Source organism: Micropterus salmoides, unplaced genomic scaffold (genome assembly GCF_014851395.1).
Source record: "Micropterus salmoides isolate LMB-PRFRI ecotype aquatic unplaced genomic scaffold, ASM1485139v1 Ms_hic_scaffold_5, whole genome shotgun sequence".
In the NCBI taxonomy this organism is placed as follows: Eukaryota; Metazoa; Chordata; class Actinopteri; order Centrarchiformes; family Centrarchidae; genus Micropterus; species Micropterus salmoides.
Window position 1 is genome coordinate 24,828,749 of NW_024044237.1, and position 24,755 is coordinate 24,853,503.

General features: G+C 39.0%; 1 protein-coding gene across 2 annotated transcripts in view; it reads left to right on the forward strand.

Annotated features, from left to right (window-relative positions):
* Positions 1–18,056, forward strand: part of glra4a (glycine receptor, alpha 4a) — a 58,685-nt gene extending 40,629 nt beyond the window's left edge. Inside the window, exons 5-10 of one of the 2 annotated variants that reach the window (XM_038698577.1) lie at positions 1,169–1,251; positions 6,403–6,540; positions 6,882–7,096; positions 9,601–9,756; positions 12,020–12,130; positions 17,124–18,056. In XM_038698577.1, the coding sequence (XP_038554505.1) occupies positions 1,169–1,251; positions 6,403–6,540; positions 6,882–7,096; positions 9,601–9,756; positions 12,020–12,130; positions 17,124–17,414 (994 nt within the window). In that variant the 3' untranslated portion in view covers positions 17,415–18,056. The remainder of the gene's footprint in view (positions 1–1,168; positions 1,252–6,402; positions 6,541–6,881; positions 7,097–9,600; positions 9,757–12,019; positions 12,131–17,123) is intronic. The other variant, XM_038698575.1, reaches the window with a different exon arrangement.
* The last annotated feature ends 6,699 nt before the right edge of the window (positions 18,057–24,755 follow it).

Below are 24,755 nucleotides of genomic sequence, written 5' to 3' on the forward strand. Positions count from 1 at the left end.
AGGGGCTTAACTGAGATGTAGCTACAGAATAATGTGAAAACATCTGTGCATGTAATTCATTCATTCTCAACTGCTTTGATATAATCAGATTGTTGTTGTCTTAATCTGGGAGGCTACTGTTGAATAAGTCAATTCATTTATGCACAATGAAATATATTTTTTTTTAAAGTACTTTGAAAATGAGCATTTTAAAGTGCTGAAGATGGACATTAATTTGTATCTCAGTACAGACAACCTTGGTTGTAATGTAAACAAATCTAGTGTGGACTAGAGGTTTGCAAAAATTATCTTTGCACATTTCAGGGATGAAAGAAAATGCAACACATTTCCAAACTGGTCATTTTGCCTATGAAAACACACTAATTTCACCCATATGGGAGCCTGCTTTTCTGTAAAATATTATGTTGCTTAAAAACTGAAGTTAAAAAAGTTAATATTTATACATTTTAATAGGATGTCATTTTTTGACATATACTACATAATTCCTCTGTTGTATTCAGACTCAGTATTGCAAATACAGATAATCACTACCTCATGCCATAGATTTACTGCTCCCTAATTATGTTTTCTTTATGGATTATGGATCAAAACATCTTCGTCTGCTCTAAATACATGACAGAATATATGCGATGTTAGGAGAGTCAATCACTTGGGTATTTGTAGTTTGTTCTTCAGCTGGTGAAAAAGATATTGTGTCATCATAACACAGTAGCAAATGTGTGCCTCAGTGTATACTGCTGCCGGCTCTTGTCTCGCCTGTGGGCAATGCATTACAGCAGGTAATTACACAGCTTTCCTCCAGACAGACTCCCAAATGGCTCTTTCTCTCTTCTCTGAGGATTCTTGAAAGCTTAATGCATCAACAGCACAACAAATTATGTAGGGATACCTATACCAATTACTTTGCCATAACAGTGGTGTGACGAGTAATCAAATGGCAGAGTAACTCAACATTCTTTCCAATCTACTGTTTTTAAAGGAAAATCTATTTAGGCTTTTTTTTGCAACGCATACAACTCCTGTTTTGTAATTTGTAAAAGCAAAGTAGCTTGGACTTGATTTATTGTTCAATCTGTTAACTTTCGCCTTGTGTTTTGGTGTCTTTTCCTTGATCCCCTTTGTGCCTTTTGACATCCCCTTTTGCTCCTCGTATCTGTGTCTATCTCAGGCTGACTCTTACCCTGTCCTGCCCTATGGACTTGAAGAATTTCCCTATGGACATTCAGACCTGTACCATGCAGCTTGAAAGCTGTGAGTCTTCATCTCTTCTACCTCTTCCTTTTGTCTCACTTTCCTTTTTATCTTCCCACTCTTCCCAATTTTCTGCCTTTTGCCTGGCTTGTAAAATGTCTAATCTTGCTATATTCCAGGAGATAGGAACTGTTTCACAACATAAGCTGCGAACATTAGCATGTCAGGCTAACTAGCTTACTACCTACATTAACCCAGCACGACTTCCACATAGCAGGGGCGTTACATGCTACATGCTACATTAAAAAAAATGACATTTTTTTCATTACATGCTGTAATACTGTGTAGTATTTCCTCACTGTGTGGAAGCCAGTCATGGATGCCAGCTAGATCAGAGTGTAGGCTAACTTTAGCCAAAACACATGGGTTAGTCCTCACACTATAAAGCTTTCTTCTAACATTGAAAGTGAGACATATTTAATATTTAAGACCCATTTACATGGTTCTCATTTTAAAAACGAGTCAACGGTCACTTAGTCAGCCAAAGAGTGTTTTCAACTAACTCATGAAGCTAACATTAGCTTAGTTACTTAGCTAGCTAGCTAATTGACTGCGTCTGGACAAATTCAACAGGAGCCTGGTTTTATGTACCACTGTCTACAATCAAGGACCCATTATTTCAAAAATTACTAAGATAAATGAGTGGTAATGCATGACAGGTTGACAGGCTTGACAGGTTTAGCAACAGTATGGGGTGGTGCCGCTACATTAGGGTGACCAGATGTCCCTGTTTCTGGGAACAGTCCCTGGTTTTGGTGGCCTGTCCCCATCTGGAGCTGTCCCCGGAAATGTCCCCGTTTTTAACTGTGTTATTCATAGACTGTATAAGGTGTTAACAGACCTGAAATCAGATTTTACTCTTCTGAATGAAATCAAGTAATTTGGAGGTATAAACTACCTTTCAGTCAATAGGTAGAGGCTGAAATCACTTTCTGGCAAGTATACTGCATATTATGTGTTGTTTTCGACATTTAAAGGTATTTTAAGGGTAAAAAGTAGAGTTAAGTTATAATCTGTCAAATGTAACTTCTGAATGAAATAATAAGTCAGTTTGAGGCCGAATCTACCTTTCAGTCAATAAGTAGAAGCTGCAATCACTTTTTGGCAAGTGAAATACTGCACGTTATGGATCGTATTGGCCATTTAAAGATATTTTAACAGGTAAAAAGTACTGGATTGGTTGGTACACAGCAAGTTAAATAATGTAGAGTCATAAAGATAATTGCAACAGAGATCATGTATTTATTTTATATATAACTCAGCAGTAAGTCATAATTATGGGCTACATTCCGTTTTCCAAATATAAACAAGGATTTCAGATATAGGCCTACCAAACACATAATCCATCGGCAACAACAGGCTTCTATTATTGCCTATAATCATATAAATGTCAGGCCTGTTTACGCTATAAACACTTATTTGGCTACAATTGTGATTATTCTGTTAAAACAAACGTTAAAGTATCACAAAGACGTCTTTGCTGTTGCCATGGACATAAAGTGATGTTTATTTGTACGTGAAGATGTGAAGAGACTGGGCGATACAGCTTTAACATGCTGCACGCGCTCCCGCAGACGGCAATCAATTTTTGGCGAACGATCACTTTTTACCACAACACCTGTCTGCTCTGCTGTCCTGTCTTTCTGACCACGTAAATCTGATTTCAAGTCTGTTAACACCTTCTACAGCGTATGATTAACACACAGTTAAAAACGGGGACATTTCCGGGGACAGCTTCAGACGGTGAATGGCCACCAAAACGGTGACTGTCCCGGAAAATGGGGACGTCTGGTCACCCTATTATAAGCAATAATTGAAGCCTGTTGTTGTTGATAGATTATGTGTTTGGCAGGTCTGTCTCTAATGTCCTTGTTCATATTTGAAAAACAAATGTAGCCTATAATTAACATGGCTTACTGCCGAGTTACATATAAAATAAAGACAAGATCTTTTTTGCAATTATCCTAATGACTCTACATTATTTAACTTGCTGTGTACCAACCGATCCAGTCTTTTTTACCTGTTAAAATACCTTTAAATGGCCAAACGCACACATAAAATGCAGTATTCTACTTGCCAGAAAGTATTTACAGCCTCTACTTATTGACTGAAAGGTAGTTTCTGCCTCAAAATGATTTGATTTAATTCAGAAGAGTTATATTTGACAGATTATAAAACCAAAATCGTCCCCCTTTTTTATTTCATAATAACATATTTTTAATGACATACTGACCACCCAACCAAAAATGTCCCCGGTTTTCGTTTCAGAAATCTGGTCACCTTACACTACGTAAATTATTTACCATTTTATACTTGTTCACATTTAATGTACATTTATTAAAACTGAAAAGTTCAAGAACCATACAGAAGGCATTTGAAACCTTTTAAAATGTTATAAAATTGATAAAAAGTAGGGCAAGAATAATATTCTCCCCTTTCAGTATTCCTTTGCTTTTAGCAGAGATAGTATCTGCCCTCATGAAACCAATTTCCAGGATATAAATAATAAAACTTTAATTTTGTGTCCCTTTTATTATATGTGACCCACCCCCTGCGCCTAGAGGTAACCTAATTTCCCATCATAGGGACAAAAGAATTAAGTCTAGCAAAAGGGAGGCGACAGAAGGAGCACTCGTACCATGAAATCACTGCACCTTTTCAGAAGCATTTCTCACAAATAAATAAGTCAAGCTGAAAGCTGGTATCTCTATCTGTGTCCTTATCTGATTCAACAAGAACAAGAGGTATTGGTTTGTACAGAACTCCCTCTTTGTGCTGAAGGTAGCAGGATTTATTTCTGCAAATGAATGCAGGGACAAACGGATAAAAAAATCCAATAAATTTAGTGCAGCATGTACGTCATCCAGCTTAAAAAAATATATAAAGATATTTTACCCTTTAGGAGTGTAAGCGAGAGGAGAAACAGATGTGTGCTTAAAGCAGCAGTGTGTGTGTGTGTGTGTGTGTGTTTGGTGCATCACACTGCCATTAGAGGAGACGTAATAGTTTCTGATTAAAGGCCTGGTGAGAATACTTGGCCTTGTGTTGACAAGTGCTAGTACACCACCCAAGGGTGTGATCACCTTGGCTTGATGTTAAGGAGGACATTATAGGTTTTACTGCCACTACCACAGTGTTGGAAACACTGTTCAACATGAGAAAGAGAGAGAGAGGCGAGTGATGGAAAAAAAAGAAAGAAAAGCAGAGAGTTATCTTTGGGGTTTTAGAAAGCCAAGGCCAATCTTCTTTTCTGCCCTTTCATGCCACAGGCTTATATAGAAATATAAATAGAACCAACCATAAGATTCAGCCTTATTCTGACACATCAAAGCCCCATATATGCAGCTTATACCACTTCGCTTTGCCTTTAGCCATTAGTGTCCAGGAACCTCAAATGTACTTTGTAATTAACACGATGAGTAAAAAGCAAGACTAAGACCGCTAATCTGAAGCATAACCGTGGCTGCATTAAGATTGTGGCTTTCATTAGGTGAATGGCTTTTTAACATGAAAAAGAAGATGGCATGTGACTAACAGTAATTACTTTACCTTGCTAAGATATTCCAGACATTCTGCCTCATGAATTTCATTTTTATTGCACACCTCTTAGCTGTAGCTGGCGGGAGAAAAGTGACCATTATCATTGAAATCATTGAAGGCATTGTTATTCCCCTTGCTTTTTACAGCAGGATGTGTGAATGACATCTTGTACATGAAGAGAATTCGCAAAGTGTGTTTGATGGGCATTGTTCTTCAGGCGTGTGGTACAGGATAGGGTATAACATTTTGAATAATTGATGTTTTTGTAGCTCAGGCCTTAGAGGGTCTCACCAGACATCAGTATTATTCAGATGTGCAAGGAATCCTGCGTTGCTGATGCATCTGGCATGCATTTTTAATATACCTATAATCAGGCAGCTGCGAGAAGGAGTGCAAACCTCAAAAGGAGCAGGCAAATCAACCGTGTGTGGAAGCAAAATAATTATTTACTTATCCTGAGTGGTCTAAGTGTTGTACTAAAGTGTATATTCACTTGCAAAAATAAATATATACTCCATTATGTTACAGTTTGTACATTACTATTGGTGCACTGCACATGGATGGTAATGTGCACTGGAAAGATTTCATACACTAATCAGCTCAGTGTGTGTAAGCACATTTCCCACTGTCCTCATGCTCCCCCCTTATGCTGTAACCTTCAAGCAACCGTGATAACATGACTGTAGCTGTGGTGGGTGACCTTTACTTTGACAAACATGATGGCAGAGGGTAGCTGGTAGCTGGACAGATGGGCAAAAGCATCACCACCACAACCTTCCAAGTTTTTCTCTCTGTCTCTCTTTCTCTCTCTGTCTCTGAGTCTCTCCCTGAGTATCTCTCTCAGAGTCTCATTAGCCAAGGTTTCTGATGCTTCTCATGCACAGATTTTATACTAGGTAACAAGATCCCAGTTAGATTTGTGGTGTAGGAAAGAAATTGGGTTAAGAAAGAGGAAGCAGGTGGGAATCTCAGCAATAGTGATAACAGTAATACAAATATTTAACATCTGGTGGGGTGGTGCACCTGATTTTATGCAGTTTTAAAAACAAATTCAGTAAACAGCTTTGTTTTTGTAATACAATGCAACAAGAAATGTTAATGTTATGTCCTGTGACTGATGTGTTCCGCTGTCATAGTTGGTAACCAATACACAGCCCCTTGTTTTGATGTTCTTCGCTGAAATATTATCAGTATGATGTTAAAAATGCTGGAGTGTAGTTGCAAGTAAAAAGCATGACTCCTTTGCACAAATGCATTGGTGATACGCTACCTTAACCCAGTTTAATGGGTTTGACATGTCTGAGATATTGTATATTAGAAACAGTCTGATACCCCTCTTTGGCAAGTCAATGTAATTTTGAAAATGTGAAATAGTAAAATGCATATCATGATGAAATAATGACATGCGTCACCTTACCAAAGCGTGCCAGAATTATTCTGAAATTATGTGCAAGACACATGGAAAGAAGTGAAATGAAGAATACGAGAATTCACAGTCTATTCAGTCTATAATCTAAGCTAAAGTTGAAAAAAATTTAAAAATACAAATTTCTTACTATTTCTCCCTTATTCAAACAAATTCTCCCTCCTCTTTATCTCCTCTTTTCACAGTTGGTTACACCATGAATGACTTGATCTTTGAGTGGCTTTCTGAGAACCCTGTTCAGGTGGCTGATGATCTCACCCTCCCCCAGTTTGTGCTAAAAGAGGAGAAGGATTTGGGCTACTGCACTAAGCATTACAACACAGGTACATAATGAATTCCATTTGAAGAACAAGGGACCCCACACTGAAAATCCAAATTGTAACTGAGTGCTTCAGCTGACTTCTTCTCCAGATGCATGTAAAATGAGGCAGGTATACGAGATTCAACAACTAAAACAACTTTAAGAACACTGTAAACTGATGGTTTGTTAGTATTTAAACATATGATTTGCTTAATGGTTCAAAGAACAGTTACTTTAACAAAAATCCTATCCTATATTGTTAGCATCCATCTACATTCTATTCTCCCACTCTAACAGCATAATTAAATAACAGTGCTGTCTTTTAGCAAGACAGTTAAAATGTACTATATCATGCGTCTACAGGTAAATTCACCTGCATTGAGGTGAAGTTCCACCTCGAACGTCAAATGGGTTACTACTTGATCCAGATGTACATCCCTTCCCTCCTCATCGTCATCCTCTCATGGGTGTCTTTCTGGATAAACATGGACGCTGCGCCAGCCAGAGTGGGTCTGGGTATTACCACTGTACTGACCATGACCACGCAGAGCTCTGGTTCAAGGGCCTCACTGCCCAAGGTGAGTCTGGAGACTAGTGACCAAGATGTTTAATGGTTTGTACGTTGTGAAAGGTGTTTTGTTTGTTGCAGTCAGACTATTTACTGAGAAAACTGATGAGCATACAAACAGAGATTCAGGTAATGAATTATCATCAGAGCCCAACATTTTGCATCAGTACATTTCTTTCAGTTTAGTGGGGTAAAATGTTTCTGTGTCTGAAAGTCAGCGGAGCACAAATAAAGTTCTATATTATAGTAATATTGGTCGCCAAAACCAATAGACATATTTTGTAGTCAATCATTTGCTCATTTTCCTCCAATATGAAAGTATATATGAGAGGAAATAGCATTAATGCTATCAGCCCAACAAAAAGGTCACTGACAAAAAAATCTAATAAACAGATTATAGCCTGTGTTTGTAACTTGTGGACTATTTTGACATTTTGCTCTGACATATTCCCCAAAAAGTGATACATGATTTAGAAATGTCATTACCTTTCATACCTGACATTTCCTGACAAGCCCGACCCAAATGCTACATGAAACAAGTAACAGACATGTTTGGTCACTGAGGACTGCAAAAGCTGCACTAGTTGTGTCTACCAAGGTTGGATAAAAGAGGCATTTTGAGGGGTTTGTGGAATGGGACAACCTATTAGGGAATATTTAGTCAGGAAATGCTGACTTTGCATGAGGCAGGTCCTGATTAAGGACAAGCCCAGAGACTAATTAGGGAGCAGACAAACAAGGGCCAGGTGGGATGAGAACACTGGAGTCTGGTATGTGAAAGACAGGGCACACAGTACCTGGGGGACAAGGTTAGGGAGAGACAGACTGTATTATACCATCATCACGGTAAGTACTTTTTCTGATTGGCTGGCCGGTGCCCATTCACACGTTTTAGAAAACCATGACGATAATTTCGGCGAACAGTTTAACCGACGTTCTAAATCAGTGCACAAGGTATATTAGATTGCTGGTAACCATAGCAACAGCACTTGGGCTACCAGTGAACACTCACTGGTGGCTGTAGAGTTTGAGTGCATTTTGACCTTGAGGAAGGGTAATAATTTGCTGAGAGCCAGGCTCTCTTTCTCACACACCTTGTACGCATTCACACAGCTACATTCACACATTGAAGCTGCCAAATACAACCAGTCTTATTGGCCAGCCACTGAGTATCTCCACTGGACTAGTTGGGTGTTAAGTGCATTGCTCAATGACACCTCAGTAGTGGTAATGAGGGAGGTGGTGCGCTGCTCATGTACTTACCCCACCCAGATTTAACCAGTGGTTCCAGAACTGTATAGATTGCAAACCCATAAAATGAATAGATGTCTACATCATAGCCCTTGTCACTGGTACATACAATACATAAATATAAAAACATTAAATTGACACGGTATAAAAAACTACAAGAGAATAATAAAGAATATATGCAATAGGGCAGTTTGTGCAGTGAATGCAAAATATTTACATCAGAACCGGGGGGGGGGGGGGGGGTTGGTTTTGCATTTCTCAACTAGTCATTTTTCATTGGTCACTGGTTTGGTGATTTTTGAAGCTGTACTTGTTGGTGTATTGGACTGTATGATAAGGAAAACTGTTTCTAATATTTATATATATATATATATATATATATATATATATACATATATATATATATACACACACACACACACGCATACATACATACATACAGAGAGCGAGAGAGAGAGAGTGAGAGAGCGAGAGAGAAATACAAATGTCTGAAATACTTAATAGAATACAGTACATACTGTCCTAGAATTAAACCTCAAAATCTGACATCATCATCAGACTCTAGGTGGATACTTAGATTTTTGGTAGTCCAGCTACCCTCTTTTTTTTGTGTTTTAACTCAAATAGTTACAAAAATGAACTCCCTGAAATATGAAAAAGAACCATTTTAAAGGATAACCATAGAATGAAGGGGTAAATAATTGGATTTTTCCATTTGGTTGTAATACTTTTATTAAGAATTTTAAAAAACCTAGTAGGTGTTAATTGGCATGTTAACACAGTGAGAAAAGAGTAAGATGTGTGTCATCTGGAGAATGATACTGTAATGCAGTGGAAGTGTTGATTAAAACATGGATTAAGTGTTTTCAATTTTTCACAAGAGTTGCAAGGTTGTACCCTGGTGATGTGTCATTTCCTGTTCCCCCCACCCCCGTTTTATGCATGTATCTTTATCAGTTAGCAAACTGCTGCTCAATTGAGTGAAGTTTCCACACAATGCTTGCTCAGTGGGCGTTGTTGATTTGCTGTGACATATCTTCTCTCATGAACGACTCGGCCCGGGCTCTACTCGAGTCTTAGCTGTGACCTGTCTCCTGGCTATGTGTCAACTGCCCACATCCCATTGACTCATTACATTTCTTGGCCACTCCAAAGATGTGTGTCATTACGTGCCAGAGCTGGGGAATGGGTAGATTTGTGAACAACCCACAGACTACCAATTGGCTTCGTTGATTGGCTGTTGATGACCTTGTCTGTTCCCAGGTATCCTATGTGAAGGCCATTGACATTTGGATGGCGGTGTGCCTTCTGTTTGTGTTTGCTGCCCTGCTGGAATACGCAGCAGTTAACTTTGTCTCAAGGCAACACAAGGAGTTTATCAGGCTGAGGAAAAAGCAGCGGCAGCAAAGAATAGTAAGTGTAAACCACACCCACATGCATGCATTCATCCTGTAGCAGAAAAGTAAGCACCACACACACATACACACACACTCCAGTCCTTGTCAGCCTCTATAATATTGACGTATGCCTCTTGTTATTGTGGAACACTGTATATTCAGGAACTGACAACATCAACACGCTACAGCTGGCTGTCATATTAAATGAGGAAGATCAACTCATTTCAGTTCAGCTTGTTTCAATGGTGAGCACTGACCTGTGAAGGGTCGTTGTGATCCTTTCCCGCTGTCACTAGATTTGACACAGAGCAACTACCAACCCCTTGGCAATGGGATACCCTAAACCCTGCATCCACACTCCAGCATTGATAAATCTTTATATTCTAACCTGTTGTTGGCAGCGTGAGATACTTCAACTGCATTTTTTATACTGTTGTTGTAGAACATACAACTTGTCCATAACATATACATTTCAATTATTTAATATGGCAAGCTAGCGAGCACTATAGATATATTTTCTTAGGTCCCTTAAAATACTGAAGTGTTCTTTAGTACTGCTTTCTCATAAGGCATGCATTAAAGCCTTTGAACACTTGGTATAAAACTGTAAGTTTTGGGCAAAAACATCCTTAGGTGGTAATTAACACAAAAACTTAGCTAATCTGCTTCATGAGGATTGTTTGGATGTGGTTCACTCAGATTTGTTTTTTCCCCTTTTTCCAATTGAGCAAACCACTGAGAAGAGCAAAGGCAAAATAGCACAGGCAGAAATCGGTCATGTAAAATAACCAAAACTGTTCTAATTTAAGCAGAAAATTCTGTGTTTATGTAGGACCCCATCATTCATAGTAAGAACTATAAAATCCATCAGTGATGCAGCCTGTGGGCGAGCAAGAGACAACCTTCTCCCTTGCTATCATAACATTTTTAACTCCGCGCTCTCCCTGTCTCTCTCTCTCTCTGCTGCCCGCTGTCATGTCTGAATGAAGCCGTGAGAACCATTAACATAAAAGTCACTTTTGGGACTCAAACTTATCGCTTTAACAGATAGATGAAACCAGTACTGTTACATATTCCATATCTGAAAAGGACTTAAAAATACAAAGCAAAATAGTTACCCTGGACTGTCACAATCCTGGTTGTCCATTCTGTGATTTTACTATTTTAGTCTATTCTGTCTGCACAATATCTATTGCATGTCTGTATTCCCTGAAGGAGGCATTCCTCCTCTGTTGCTCTTCTTGCGGTTACTACCATTTATTTTCCCCGTTGAAGGATCTTTTTGAGGAGTTTTATCTGAATTGAGGGTCTAAGAATAGAGGGGGTCATTTCTTGTACACATATTGCATTCACATCTTCATAATTATCAAGGTAAACAGCTAGTGAGTTATCAAATAAAAGCGTTTACAGAGAGATGAGAGACCTTTTTCTGACACAGAGAGGTTTGTCTCAGGAGAAACAGACAGGACATCTTGAAAATCCCATTAAACAGCTCACAGGCTGGACAGCTTCCCAGACTCATGGCAAAGTTCCCCGTGAAGACAGAAGAGTCCAGCAGATTTACTGGGCAGTCTGCCCTCCTGCATCGATACAGGAGAGAGAAAATGATGGTCTGTTGGAGAAAGGACTTCCCCTTTCCAATTCAGTTGCACAATTACTCCCACTGAGGAGTCTGAGGTCTCAAATTATCCATCTGAGAGGTACTGACACATGACCCAATGTGTTGTACAAGAGAGAGATTGAGAATCTGATGGAGTGTACAAATCCCAGACTGACCAGGTTTAATCAATGCGCTTTACCAGCTTTGTGTTTCTGACATCTTTCTACTAGACAAACAGTTATGTCAAAGACTTCAAAATGACAAAAATAAAAATAAAAAATACAGCTTCCATTTATAGTCTTTACAGAAATAACTTGAACTGGCTCCTTGAGGATTCTTTATTCATCTTCAAAGCTAGTTCCCTAAACTAACAGCCGCAGATAACGTCCTGTACTATCACACTCACAGTGCATCTTTAATTAAAAGCCGAGAACGTCTGTTTGAGTTTGTTGTTTGAATTTGAAGTTTGCATCTTTAATCACTTTATTTTTGGCATGGCACAGGTAAGTTATTTTAAATGAAGAATGGGGAATTCTTGTTCCCAGTGAAATGTGAAGACCCAAATATAAATTCAGTACTAATGAATTTCTCTTAAAGAAACCGACAAACTCTTCTTTTACAACAAAAGCTGAAATAAGGAGAAATAATAATTATTTTAATTTGTCTACCTGCCTTTCCAATGGAGGTGTTTGCCAGTCAGCCTGGGAGTGTTGAGTCGTTGCGGAAAGCGAATGACATCCCTGGTAACAACTCAGCCTACAAGAATCTGAATCAGCACTGCAGCGTCTGTGCCAGGGTAAAAGATATACCCTGTGTCAACCCAATTTTTGTCCATGCCCCCAGTCCTCCAAATTAATTGTGTCATGCAACTTTCACTTCAAACCTGAATATATCCTGACATCTTTCCCACAACCAAACCCACGTTGTGCTGATCCCTCCCTATTACTATAGCCCTTACTTTCTGACCTTCTGCCTCTTCATACCAACATTACAAAACTTTGAATTCTTTCATTTTAATCTCTCCCAATGTATAACTGTTTTAAGGCTAATTTAAATTCAACATACATTTCCTCTTGTTCTCTCCTTGTTATCAAACTTTAATCTCTTTTTTTCAGGATACTTTAAAGACTGTCTGCATTTACTAAAGACAAAGCAATGCTTAAGTTTGTTTAATGTTTTAAGTCTATTAATTGTCTAATTTTAAGAAATAGTTTTGGGATATAGGTTTATTCACTTTCTTGACAGGAGTTAGATGAGAAGATTACCACTCTCTGGTATGTAAGGTAAATATGAAGCTACAGCCAGTTAGTTTATCTTCAGCATTAAGTCTGAAAACTAGCCAGGCCCCGTCAGAACAATCTAAAATCTGCTACAGCCACCTTCTGAAGATCCACAATTAACAGGTTACATCTGATTTGTTTAATCTACACAAAATCTGAGAGTGTAAAAATTAAACTTGAGACTTGTTACTTTTTCCTGCGATGGAATGGCGACCTGTCCAGGGTGGACACCGCCTTTTGCCCATTGACAGCTGGGATAGGCTCCAGCCCCCCCGCGACCCTGTACACAGGATAAGCGGTTGACGATGGATGGATGGATGGATGGACTTGTTACTTTTTGGCAGATGAAGGCTAGCTGCTACCCTGTTTCCAGTCTTTATGCTAAGTTAAACTAACCAGCTGCTGGCATTAGCTTCATTTTTAATGAACAGAAATGACAGTGGTGTCAATCTTCTGATCCAGCCAAGTGTATTTCCTGAAATGTCGAACTAAACCTTTTAGTTTTAGAGTTAGCATTATTTATGTCTAAACAGGAAAATTCTCCACAGAGCACAATGTGAGAACCAGAGCTGTCTCAACTGATCTTATGCCAACAAATCACACTTATTATTTTTAGAGAAACCCACCATTAGGCTTTAGCACATGATGTACTGTATCGTTTAGGAAGGAGTAGGAGGGACAATTAAGCTGTGCTGAAAGAGCTACAATACCCTATCCCCCTGTTGGTGGTGTATGGTGAAATTTGTCATTGGGGCAACAGACCGTAACCTTAAAGTTACTCAAAATTAGGCAGGGGTAAAAAAGAGGAAGTTTACAGTAAATTAAGTTAGTGGCATAGTCTTCAGCTAAACAGTGAAGGTGCAAGCAAAGGACAGTAGGCAGAGATCAGATGTAAAGTAAGTTTTTTAAAGGACTAAATAAATCCATATAGAAGAGAATGTAGGAGACAGGTGGAGACAGGTGTGAAATAAATTAGTAGCATTGGACCTTTGACAGTACTGCCAAGTCTGTCCAGCACTGAGATGCGAAGTTCGGCAGAGTACGAGGGAGCTGCCAGGGTCAGTGAGAGAGAAACAGAGGGGGATGCAGGGATCAGAGCTTACAGGGCACTTCACACTGACTACTAATCATCCAATTTAGATCCCACATCTTCACTTTCCCCTGCTAAAGTGAATATCTCAAAGTGTCAGAGTGCTGTCAGAGTTAAGCTAAATGTCTATTAATATTCTCTTCAGAGGGCGGGAACAATGTCTCATTCACTGTATGCCCCGCCATTCATCAAAGCATAATACCATGTGCAAGTTTTTTTTGGTGTAGCTGAGATCATGACTTTTTATTAATAGGCATTTTGAAAGGTCTATCATTCTGCAACTTTGAAAAGAGCTGAAAAGGAGAGATGGAGGTTAAGTTTTAATTAACTTCCAGAATATTATAATTTCTTTTCTTACTTCTAATGATGATGTCCTCCAATTCCCCTCTTTGTGTCATAGAAACTTCAAAAAGCTTAATTGATTAAAAAGAAAGTTTATCTAAGGCTAGTGCCTGTTGTAGCCCTGGTTTGAGCCCCTCATGTATCACCATTACATTCAAATCACAGATGCAAGCAGACAGTTTTCTGAAAAATAAATAAACTGCAATGTTTAAAAGTAATTTAACAACACTAGAAGGTATTCTGAAGGCATTTCCAAAACTCTCAAAAACTTTTCGAACCACTTGCTACACAGCAAAAAAGATTGTTAATCTGTTTCCCAAATTGTAGATTTGTTTGGATTAATAAATCCAAACACAGATAACAGTTACAAGTATGTTTAATTTGAACAACCTGAGCCAAAATGTATACATTTTGTGGTCGGTTATGTAATGATTCTACTTTATGTTTTATGTTTTCTTACCTGTGTAAATGCCTGTGTTAACATTTTCTTGCGGTCATTTCCAGCTACCTGGATTAGAAAATATAGTCGGATCTTATAAATTGGGTCCAAAATCTGTTTTTGCTTCACATCAGACAGAATGTGTTTTCATCTAGATGGTTAGAAGAGTCTTTTGCTGTCTCAATTTGCACACTTCCATACTTGCACTTACTATTTTGAGGGCATAAGTGTGTTCACACTGAGAAGTACAGCAAAATGCTGCGCACGATTGTGCACTCATAACGGCTAAGAAGTTGAGTGTGGAACGGGGGACACTTAGCGGCTGCAGTTTGGTTAGGTTTAGGCACCAAAAGTACTTGGTTGGGTTTAGGTACTAAAAGTACTTGGTACACACAGAACTCTGGCAGCCAACGCAGCAGAGACTCCAGCAACAACGGCAGAGGAAAACAGCTGTAGGATAGTTTTAATGTTCGTACCGCTGTTATTCATTACATTTTGAGTAATTTAAATCAAATGACTGACATCTGGCTCGTGATGTACAGAAAATCTTGCCTTGTGAAACCTAAATAAATAAACAAACAAACAACAGAAATAGTATTAATAGGGGACTGTTACTTTATTTTTATTATTATATTAGACATTACATTGTTAGTGTACAGTTGTGGTTACAATACTTGCCAATTGCTTTTATTTGACATAATTCTTATTTATGCACCAATATAGCAACGCGAATTACAATAAACCAGATTCTGAGCATTTTATTTGGGGTGATAAAGCCTGGCTGTTATTTTGGAGCTCTGCAGGCAGCCTCTGTGCTGGGGGGATTGCGCAATCTTGCGATAGTCATTTCCGGTTTGTGCACAACAGCAGTGTTTAATTTGAGACAACACTACCCTGTCAAAATTAACACACTAAGCAAGTAAGTATATGGTGTACGCAGTGTACTGCATGTTGGTATTCTCAAGGAAGTACCTGAATTGAGACACAGCTTCAGAGTATTTTGGAAACAACTTCAGAACAGCATTGTTGTTGAACGCCCATATGTGTTTTTACATGGGCAGACTAGGGGAAACAAAATGACCCGGGAATTTGTCAGTTTGTTGAGTGGTCAGCCCACTCAAAGCATTTGAAGACAAAGCATTTGTTGGGGGCTCTGAATCTTTAGAGACTTTTTTCCTGCATTCTTGAGAATTTTATGCAAGTACAGTATATCATGAAATGAGCGATTCAAATGCATTTTCAAAACTAGCTCCCCTCAGGTAATCACCTCAGTTGAACCCTAAAGTACTATAAATAAATTATAGTGTACATACAAGCCTAGTGGCTATCCAGACCATGGATCTGTGATTTAAATATTAATAGATCGTTGATGCAATAAAATTTGGACCCACCCATTTGCTGGATCCAGGCTAGACCTTTTATACACAGTCTATGGGCTAGACACATGGAATAAAACGATACTGCATATACCCAAAATCAACTACTAGAAGGCAACAAAAAACACTTTACAGGCCATTTCAATGAAAATTGTATTTGAAAAGACATGAACAACAATTTCTTTCTGCACCAAAATGTAAAATGACCATACATAAACTCTCAAGCTTGTGAATATACACTTGTTTATCGCTGCAGAAACTCACTCACTCAGCTACAAGAAGCATGGAAAATGTAGGACAAAAAATCAACAGTACTCATGCATGCGTTGCTATTAAAGGGAGGAGGCTATTAGGATTATATTAGTATAACACTAGAAAATAACACTATTAGTAAATATTGAAATGGGAGAATAATTTCCACTAGATAGTAGCTACAGCAGGTTGATAATTATAGGGCCAGCATTTATCATTTTAGTAGTTTTTGTTTCAATAACCCAGAAAAAGATCCGACTTGTGGTTAGCTGTCTCCACTGGTGGCGGTAGAAGTAGAAGCAGCAGCAAAAGCACTTTACCGCACCTGCCTCGAGCAACTTCTTTTTTGTCTCCCTCAACTTTTTAGCACCACCTTTTGTGTTTCGTCCTATGTTGTTTTTATACATGATTTTGAAGCACAAATAACCGAACTAGGGGTTAGGTCCGCGTTTCAACCGTTTCATTATGTTCTGATGTGGAGTGTTTGATGGACTGACATAACCAATCATATTATAACGGCCCCCACCACACCACCATCTGGGCCAGTAACCACACACTATGGGCCAGTTGATCAAGCCACATACCAATATGCGTTTTTTTGTCTCCATTTTTCCACGTTGTGGTTTATCAGCCCAAGTGGCCAGTCCACCCTTGAGTTTTTTCAAACATCATAATGTATTTCCTTTTAAGAGAAACGAATGCTTACCTCTGTGACTTGAATGTACTGTAGCGGCTACATGAAAGGCACAAACTCACTTAGTGCGTGTTTTACACACAATCACTGACAAATCATCTGCTGGATTTCATCCCTTTAAAAGGGTGGCCCATTTTTCTTTTTTTTTTTTTTTTCCTGTGGATGTTCTCACTCTGTTGCACTCTGCTGCCCTTTTGTGCTACTACACCCCAAACGCATTTGGGAATCAGCCACTGAGAGGAAATGTAAAAAGCTATGAGCTAATTCTTGTTGACAGCGAGAGGCCAATCTGCTTTCCCTATGCTTGACTCCACAGGAGGAGGAACTGGTGAGGGAGAGCCGTGGTTTTTACTTTCGGGGTTATGGACTGGGTCATACCCTGCAGACGAAGGATGGTACCACTGTGGAAGGGGCCACTGTGTTCACCCCCCCACCTCCGGTTTCCATATACAGCGGAGAGGTACTTCACAAGCGTTTTGTGGACCGGGCCAAGCGCATTGACACCATATCCAGAGCCTTCTTTCCCTTAAGCTTCCTCATATTCAACATCTTCTACTGGATCACCTATAAAGTGCTGCGACACGAGGATATCCATGCAAATTTGTAAAACGCTCTGTGCCGGCTTCATGCTAAATTTTAGTTTTTTTTCTCAGAACCAAAACTGCCTGTCAGATCTACATTACAATGAGGAAATGTGTCAAGAGGCATATCTGCTTCTAAAAACTGTGTGCTCAGGTGCGTCTTCAGGATCTCAGACGAAGAGTGATTAAGCTAAAAGACAAGGTTAAGCTGTGTGGATTCAGGCTGGTGTTGTTTGTGATTGCCCTCTGGTTTCTGTCTTGGTTTGATTCGTCTGGATTACAACAGAGACAAAACACTGCTGGTACTTGTGGGTTCATGACTTTTGTTTGAGATTATAAGAGTTCAGAGAGGTTGACGTTGATCCTGGCTGAATGAGACATACTGACTTGAATTTTGACACTAGGCATCTTTGAATGAATGTTTTTGAAAATTCAAAAGATAATGTTTTTTTTAGCTTTACCTTTTTGATTATCAGATCGGTACCGGGGGGTGGGGGGTGAGGGTCTTTGATATTTAATAATATTCAATAAGTGGTAATAATTCAAATTATATATAAAGTGTACAAAGTGTATATAAACAAAGCTCTTCATTAAACTACACAAAGCACAAATATGTATTTCCTTTTGTCTAAATTGAAATAAATTGTTATTCTGCCAGGAAACAAGAAATGATTGATTCATCTTTTAGCTGAAGGTTGATTACTTAGAAAAAGGATATAGGGTTCATGCACAGAAATTCAGTCACAGAATAACTGCATCGCATACAATTACTGCTATTTCAGCCCTTTAATAGACCACATCAGTTCAAAATCCCAAGAGAGAAGGGAAAAACCTTAAATAGAAGGTGGAAATTAAATTCTACAATAAAAGCAGATTGTAAATGCTGCAAAGCTGTAAAGTTTTTTTAAAACCAACTATAATTGTTCGATGTGAAACCATACACTTCATTCTGGGAGGAATCTGGACAAACGTCTTGATAAAATTGAATAAGAGCTGTCATTTCTTTCCCAATCTCAGGAGTGGCTTTGAAGGTGTGGAAATGCAGGGATGCGGTGGAGGGTGAGCATCGCCAGTGAGGGAGGACGAATGGATTTTTTAATGGGAAATCAGAGGGTTGTTTTATCAACTAATGAGTTTGAAAAGGGCTTGGTGTTCCACTGCTAATGACAATGAATTCAGAGAGGCTTGCTGGAGCCTACTGTCCTTTTGTCGGAAATCCTAATCAACTCCTCTGTATTGTATAGTTCCCTAGGTAATGAAAAAGAGTGTGTGTGTTTTAACACGTCCTTTTGTTTCTGTTCATCAACACACAACACACACACACACACACACACAAAAGTGGTCCATGGAAGGAAAAACGGTGAACCAGCGACAGGTTCGGGGGCTCATTGATGCGTGTGGGGAACGAAGGGTGGCCTGTGTGGTCCGATTCAACATACAAGCTACTGAAGGTCATATTGCTAAAGAAGCTGATGCTGTTTCCAATAGAAAGGTGTCAGAACAGGTGGCCTCGTCTCATGAATGACGTTTTCTTTAACATCACAAGAATGACTTGGTGCAGGTGCGTTGCGTACCTGGAAAACACATGGCAACTTAATTCACTCTGAAGAAGGCAAGCCAGCAGAGGCAGTGTGATGCTTTGGGCAATGTTCTGGTAGGAAACCTTGAGTCCTGCCATTTATGTGCATGTTACTTTGACACGTACCACCTACCTAAGCATTGTTGCACATCATGTACGCCCTTTAATGGAAATGGTATTCCCTGATGGTAGTGGCCACTTTCAGCAGGATAATGAGCACTGCCAGGAGCTCTGGTTCAGGAATGGTTTGAGGGACACAACAATAAGTTTAAGGTGTTGCCTTGGCCTCCAAATTCCCCAGGTCTCAATCCAATTGAGCATCTTTGGGATGTGCTGGACAAATAAGCCCCACTTTTCAGTTTACAGGACTTAAAGGATTTGCTGCTAATGTCCTCATGCCAGACACCAGAGCACACCTTCAGAGGTCTAATGGAGTCTATGTCTCGACGAATCAGGGCTGTTTGGCAGCAAAAGGGGGGCCTACACAATATTAGGCTCAGAATTTTACAGCTGATTGGTGTTTCATGTCATCTTTTCAATCACAGCCTACTGTACTGGGGGAAAGGCTGAAATAAGACGGTTCTGTTGAAACATTTTTACAAGCGTTGATGGCATATACATACATACATACACTTTGAAGTATCACATACAGAGGAGGAGCAGACTTATTGCCACAGATAGCTTATGGTATGGTAAATAAGAACAAAAAGGGAGTGACTTGACATATTCACTGAAGTCCTGCATACTGACAGCAGATTTATACAACAGAACGTGAGGGCATTCAAATACAAAAAGACTGGCTGTTGCTTGTCACTGGCACTGCTTTCCCCATTGTTTAAGTCCAAGTTCAAAGAACAAACAACTCCAAATTTGAACATCTTTGACTGGGGAAATTTTTTGTCCTAGACATTCTTAAAGCCACTGATAAAAGGACTGATATTGTGCCCATTTTAATGTTGTAACACACTACATACTGATAGAAACCAAACCGAAATCAGTATGGAAATGTCAAAAACAATGGTGATTGCATGTCACTGGCACGGCTTTCAAAATAATCAAATTAGATGAATCTTTTAAAGAATAAAAAGGACTTAATAGTTCAAACTAATGATTTTAGTAATTGTTAATAAATAATTTATTAGGGCTTTATACAGTAGTCCTGTTATAACTTTTTGCATTGAGAGTTACGAAAAATCCAATTGTGTGGAGTGTGTGATCCGCCTTATTATTTCTTTAGTTCATCATGAAGATGCCTTAAATTGGTCTTTTGAGAACTCATTTTCTGGAAAAAAGCTTTATTAATGACTATGACTATTGAGTAATGACTATTTACAGTAGCTGGGCAGATGGCTTATTGGCAAGTGCGATACACGTGAGCATTTAACAATGGACAACCAACATTTATAATTGCATTGCACCAATAAATAGAAAAGGATAAACACCAGCCAAGCAATTCTTCACAACATGGCAGCCCTAAAGTTTTTTTATTTTAAAGACTATCCATCTAGAACTACTAAATGATTTAAGAACAAATTAATAAAAAACAGGTTAAACTTATAAAACCTTTAATTGGTTCCACAAAAGTGCAGCTACAAAAGAAGGGCTGCAGCTAACAATGATTTTCTTTACAGATGAATCTTGATTCATTATATGATATATTTTAAAATTTCAGAAAATGGTGAAACAAAAAAAATCACGATTTCCCAAAGCTCAAGGTGACATTTTCAGATGGGCATTCCAGTAGTCTAGCAGCAGATCCAGCGACCTACTAATGGCATCAGACAAAGGGCTTGTCTCTGTACTTGTTTTATTAGATCTTACATTTACAGTACATTAAATTTATTCATTTTCACTTACATTTGAGAATCAACTTAAAAGCATTAACAAGATCTTAGTGCTGCCTTCAACACCACTGATCATCACATCCTATTACAGAGAATATTTAATTGGCATTAAAGGAACCGCTCTAAGCTGGTTTAAATTGTATTTATCAGCTCGATTTCAGTTTATACATGTTAATAGTCACAGAGTTCCACAAGGTTCTGTGCTTGCACTAATCCTATTCCCCTTATATATGCTTTCTTTAGGTAATATTATCAGGAAACACTCCAGTTAGCTAAACTTCAAGCATGCCTTAAGGACGTTTAAACCTGGATGACCTGTAATTTTCTGATGTTAAACTCAAACAAAACTAAAGTTATTGTATTTGGCCCCAAACGCCTCAGAGACACATTATGTATATATAGTTACTCTAGATGGCATTGCCCTGGCCTCGAGCACCACCAAAAGGAATCTTGGAGTTATCTTTCATCAGGATATGTCCTTTAACTCCCACATAAAACAAACTTCAAGGACCACCTTTTTTCACCTATGTAACAAATCAGGCACATCCTGTCTGATAATTATGCAGAAAAACTAGTCCACGCATTTGTTACTTCTGGGCTGGATTATTGCAATTCTTTATTATCAGGCTGCCTGAATAAGTCCCTTAAGACTTCAGATGATACTGAATGCCTCTGCATGTGTACTGACAAGAACTAGGAAAAATATCATATTTCTCCTGTATTAGTTTTTCTGCACTGGCTCCCTGTAAAACCAGAATAGAATTTAAAATCCTAATATAGTACCTTATTACTCTACTAGAACACTGCACTCCCAGAATGCAATTTTACTTGTGCTTCCTAGAGTTAGAGTCAGAGCCTTCAGCTATCAAGCTCCTCTCCTGTGGAATCATGTCCCAGGTCTCTCTGTCTCTGTCTCTCTCTCTCTCTGTGTCTGTCTGTCTCGCTCTTGGCATGAATTTTAAAGTTAAACAATTTTGCCAAAGCGGTTTGCAACAAAATCAAAAAGTTTACATTTTTACATTTTACAAGTTACAAAAGCAAAAATAATAAATGCAATTAGAATGTAAACTACAAACCAGAATTAACAAGATTTAACCTGACATGCAGCGAATATTAAGTGCAACAGCTTGCTGAGTCACTCGCTGTCCCTCAGGTTGTGACACAGGGACACATACTTGGTGGCAAGGTTTTCCGTATGTCCTTATCTCTGTCAGTCTCTTTCTCTCTCGGTCCGCTCTACACCTGCTCTATATTAAAAGTGCAATGAGATAACTTCTGTTATGAATTGGTGCTACATAAACAAAATTGAATTGAATCGGGGAGATGAATGCATGAACCAATTTATCAGCATCTGACTGAGACAAGTGGTATTTTTGGTGGTAAAATGCTCTCTTAGTTGTACTTGTAATTTAACTTGTGAAGTTTAGTTTCAAATCCAAGATAACACCTACAAGTGCTGGTCATTTAATTAGAATATCATCAAAAAGTTGATTTCAGTAATTCCATTCAAAAAGTGAAACTTGTATATTATATTCATTCATTACACACAGACTGATATATTTCAAATGTTTATTTCATTTCATTGTGATGATTAAAACTGACAACTAATGAAAATCCCAAATTCAGTATCTCCGAAAATTAGAATATTACTTAAGACCAATACAAAAAAAGGATTTTTGGAAATGTTGGCCAACTGAAAAGTATGAACATGAAGAGTATGAGCATGTACAGCACTCAATACTTAGTTGGGGCTCCTTTTGCCTGAATTACTGCAGAATGCGGCGTGGCATGGAGTCGATCAGTCTATGGCACTGCTCAGGTGTTATGAGAGCCCAGGTTGCTCTGATAGTGGCCTTCAGCTCTTCTGCATTGTTGGGTCTGGTGTATCGCATCTTCCTCTTCACAACACCCCGTAGATTTCCTATAGGGTAAAGGTCAGGCGAGTTTGCTGGCCAATTAAGAACAGGGATACCATGGTCCTTAAACCAGGTACTGGTAGCTTTGGCACTGTGTGCAGGTGCCAAGTCCTGTTGGAAAATGAAATCTGCATCTCCATAAAGTTGGTCAGCAGCAGGAAGCATGAAGTGCTCTAAAACTTCCTGGTAGACGGCTGCGTTGACCTTGGACCTCAGAAAACACAGTGGACCAACACCAGCAGATGACATGGCCCCAAACCATCACTGACTGTGGAAACTTTACACTAGACTTCAAGCAATGTGTATTCTGTGCCTCTCCTCTCTTCCTCCAGACTCTGGGACCTTGATTTCCAAAGGAAATGCAAAATTTACTTTCATCAGAGAACATAACTTTGGACCACTCAGCAGCAGTCCAGTCCTTTCTGTCTTTAGCCCAGACGAGACGCTTCTGACGCTGTGTCTTGTTCAAGAGTGGCTTGACACAAGAAATGCGAAACCCATGTCTTGCATACGTCTGTGCGTGGTGGTTCTTGAAGCTCTGACTCCAGCTGCAGTCCACTCTTTGTGAAACTCCCCCACATTTTTGAATGGGTTTTGTTTCACAGTCTTCTCCAGGGTGCGGTTATCCCTATTGCTTGTACACTTTTTTTCCTACCACATCTTTTCCTTCCCTTTGCCTCTCTATTAATGTGCTTGGACACAGAGCTCTGTGAACAGCCAGCCTCTTTAGCAATGACCTTTTGTGTCTTGCCCTCCTTGTGCAAGGTGTCAATGGTCATCTTTTGGACAGCTGTCAAGTCAGCAGTCTTCCTCATGATTGTGTAGCCTACAGAACTAGACTGAGAGACCATTTAAAGGCCTTTGCAGGTGTTTTGAGTTAATTAGCTGATTAGAGTGTGGCACCAGGTGTCTTCAATATTGAACCTTTTCACAATATTCTAGTTTTCTTTAGTTGTCAGTTATAATCATCAAAATTAAAAGGAATGAACACTTGAAATATATCAGTCTGTGTGGAATAAATGTATACATTATACAAGTTTCACTTTTTGAATGGAATTACTGAAATAAATCAACTTTTTGATAATATTCTAATTATATGACCAGCACCTGTATATCGGGCTTAAGAGACAGTGAGTTCAGTTTTGAGAGGATCTCCTGTCTTTGACCTCGAGCGCCTACACAATACAATTGTGTATAATCAGCATATGAATGGAAGGATACATTGTGCTTCTATATGATGGAACCAAGTGGCAGCATATGTAGATTGAACAGTAATGGGCCTAGAACTGAGCCTTGTGGGACCCCACAACAAATGTTATAATAGCCAGCTTTAAAGTTGTCAAGAGATACATAGGAAGAGAGCCAGTTGATGACTCAACCAACTTTTCTACTCTACTGAGTGAAATGTTGTGGTCAACTGTGTCAAAGGCTGCAGTCAGGTCTAGTAGTACCAGGATGAAAGGTTTGTTTGCTGTTTCAGTGCTGCAGTTAGTCCTGAAACCAGATTGATAAACATCATACAGATTGTGGAGTGATTGGTAAGTATGAAGCCAAAGAAGGGATATTGTAGATTGATCTGTAGTTTCTTACTACAGCTGGGTCCAAGTTGTTCTTTTTCATTAATTGTGTGCTTGGAGGAAGGGGGGGGAAGACTGATTGTAAAGACGTCTTTACAATATTCAATACATCATGTGACAGATAGTGGAATACACATTTGGGAAAACAGCATGCCCTTGCTCTCTCCCTCGGGTGTAATCAACATGCTTTCCCCCTCCTCATTTCAGCTGAATGTCAATGGTGCCAAAGCTAAAACTGATGTGTGAGCTTTGAGAGAGCAGCCTAAGACCTGCAATCAATACTGCTGTCCCTTGGAGCACCAACTTCCTGCCCATTCATGCACATAAAAACAGAAACACCTACGTAGACAAAAAAATAATAATACTCCTACGGGTGGGATTTTCACACTCAGTGAAATTTTACAACAACAATCACGGCTACATTGTATGCGCTGTTGTCTTTCAGTGGTTG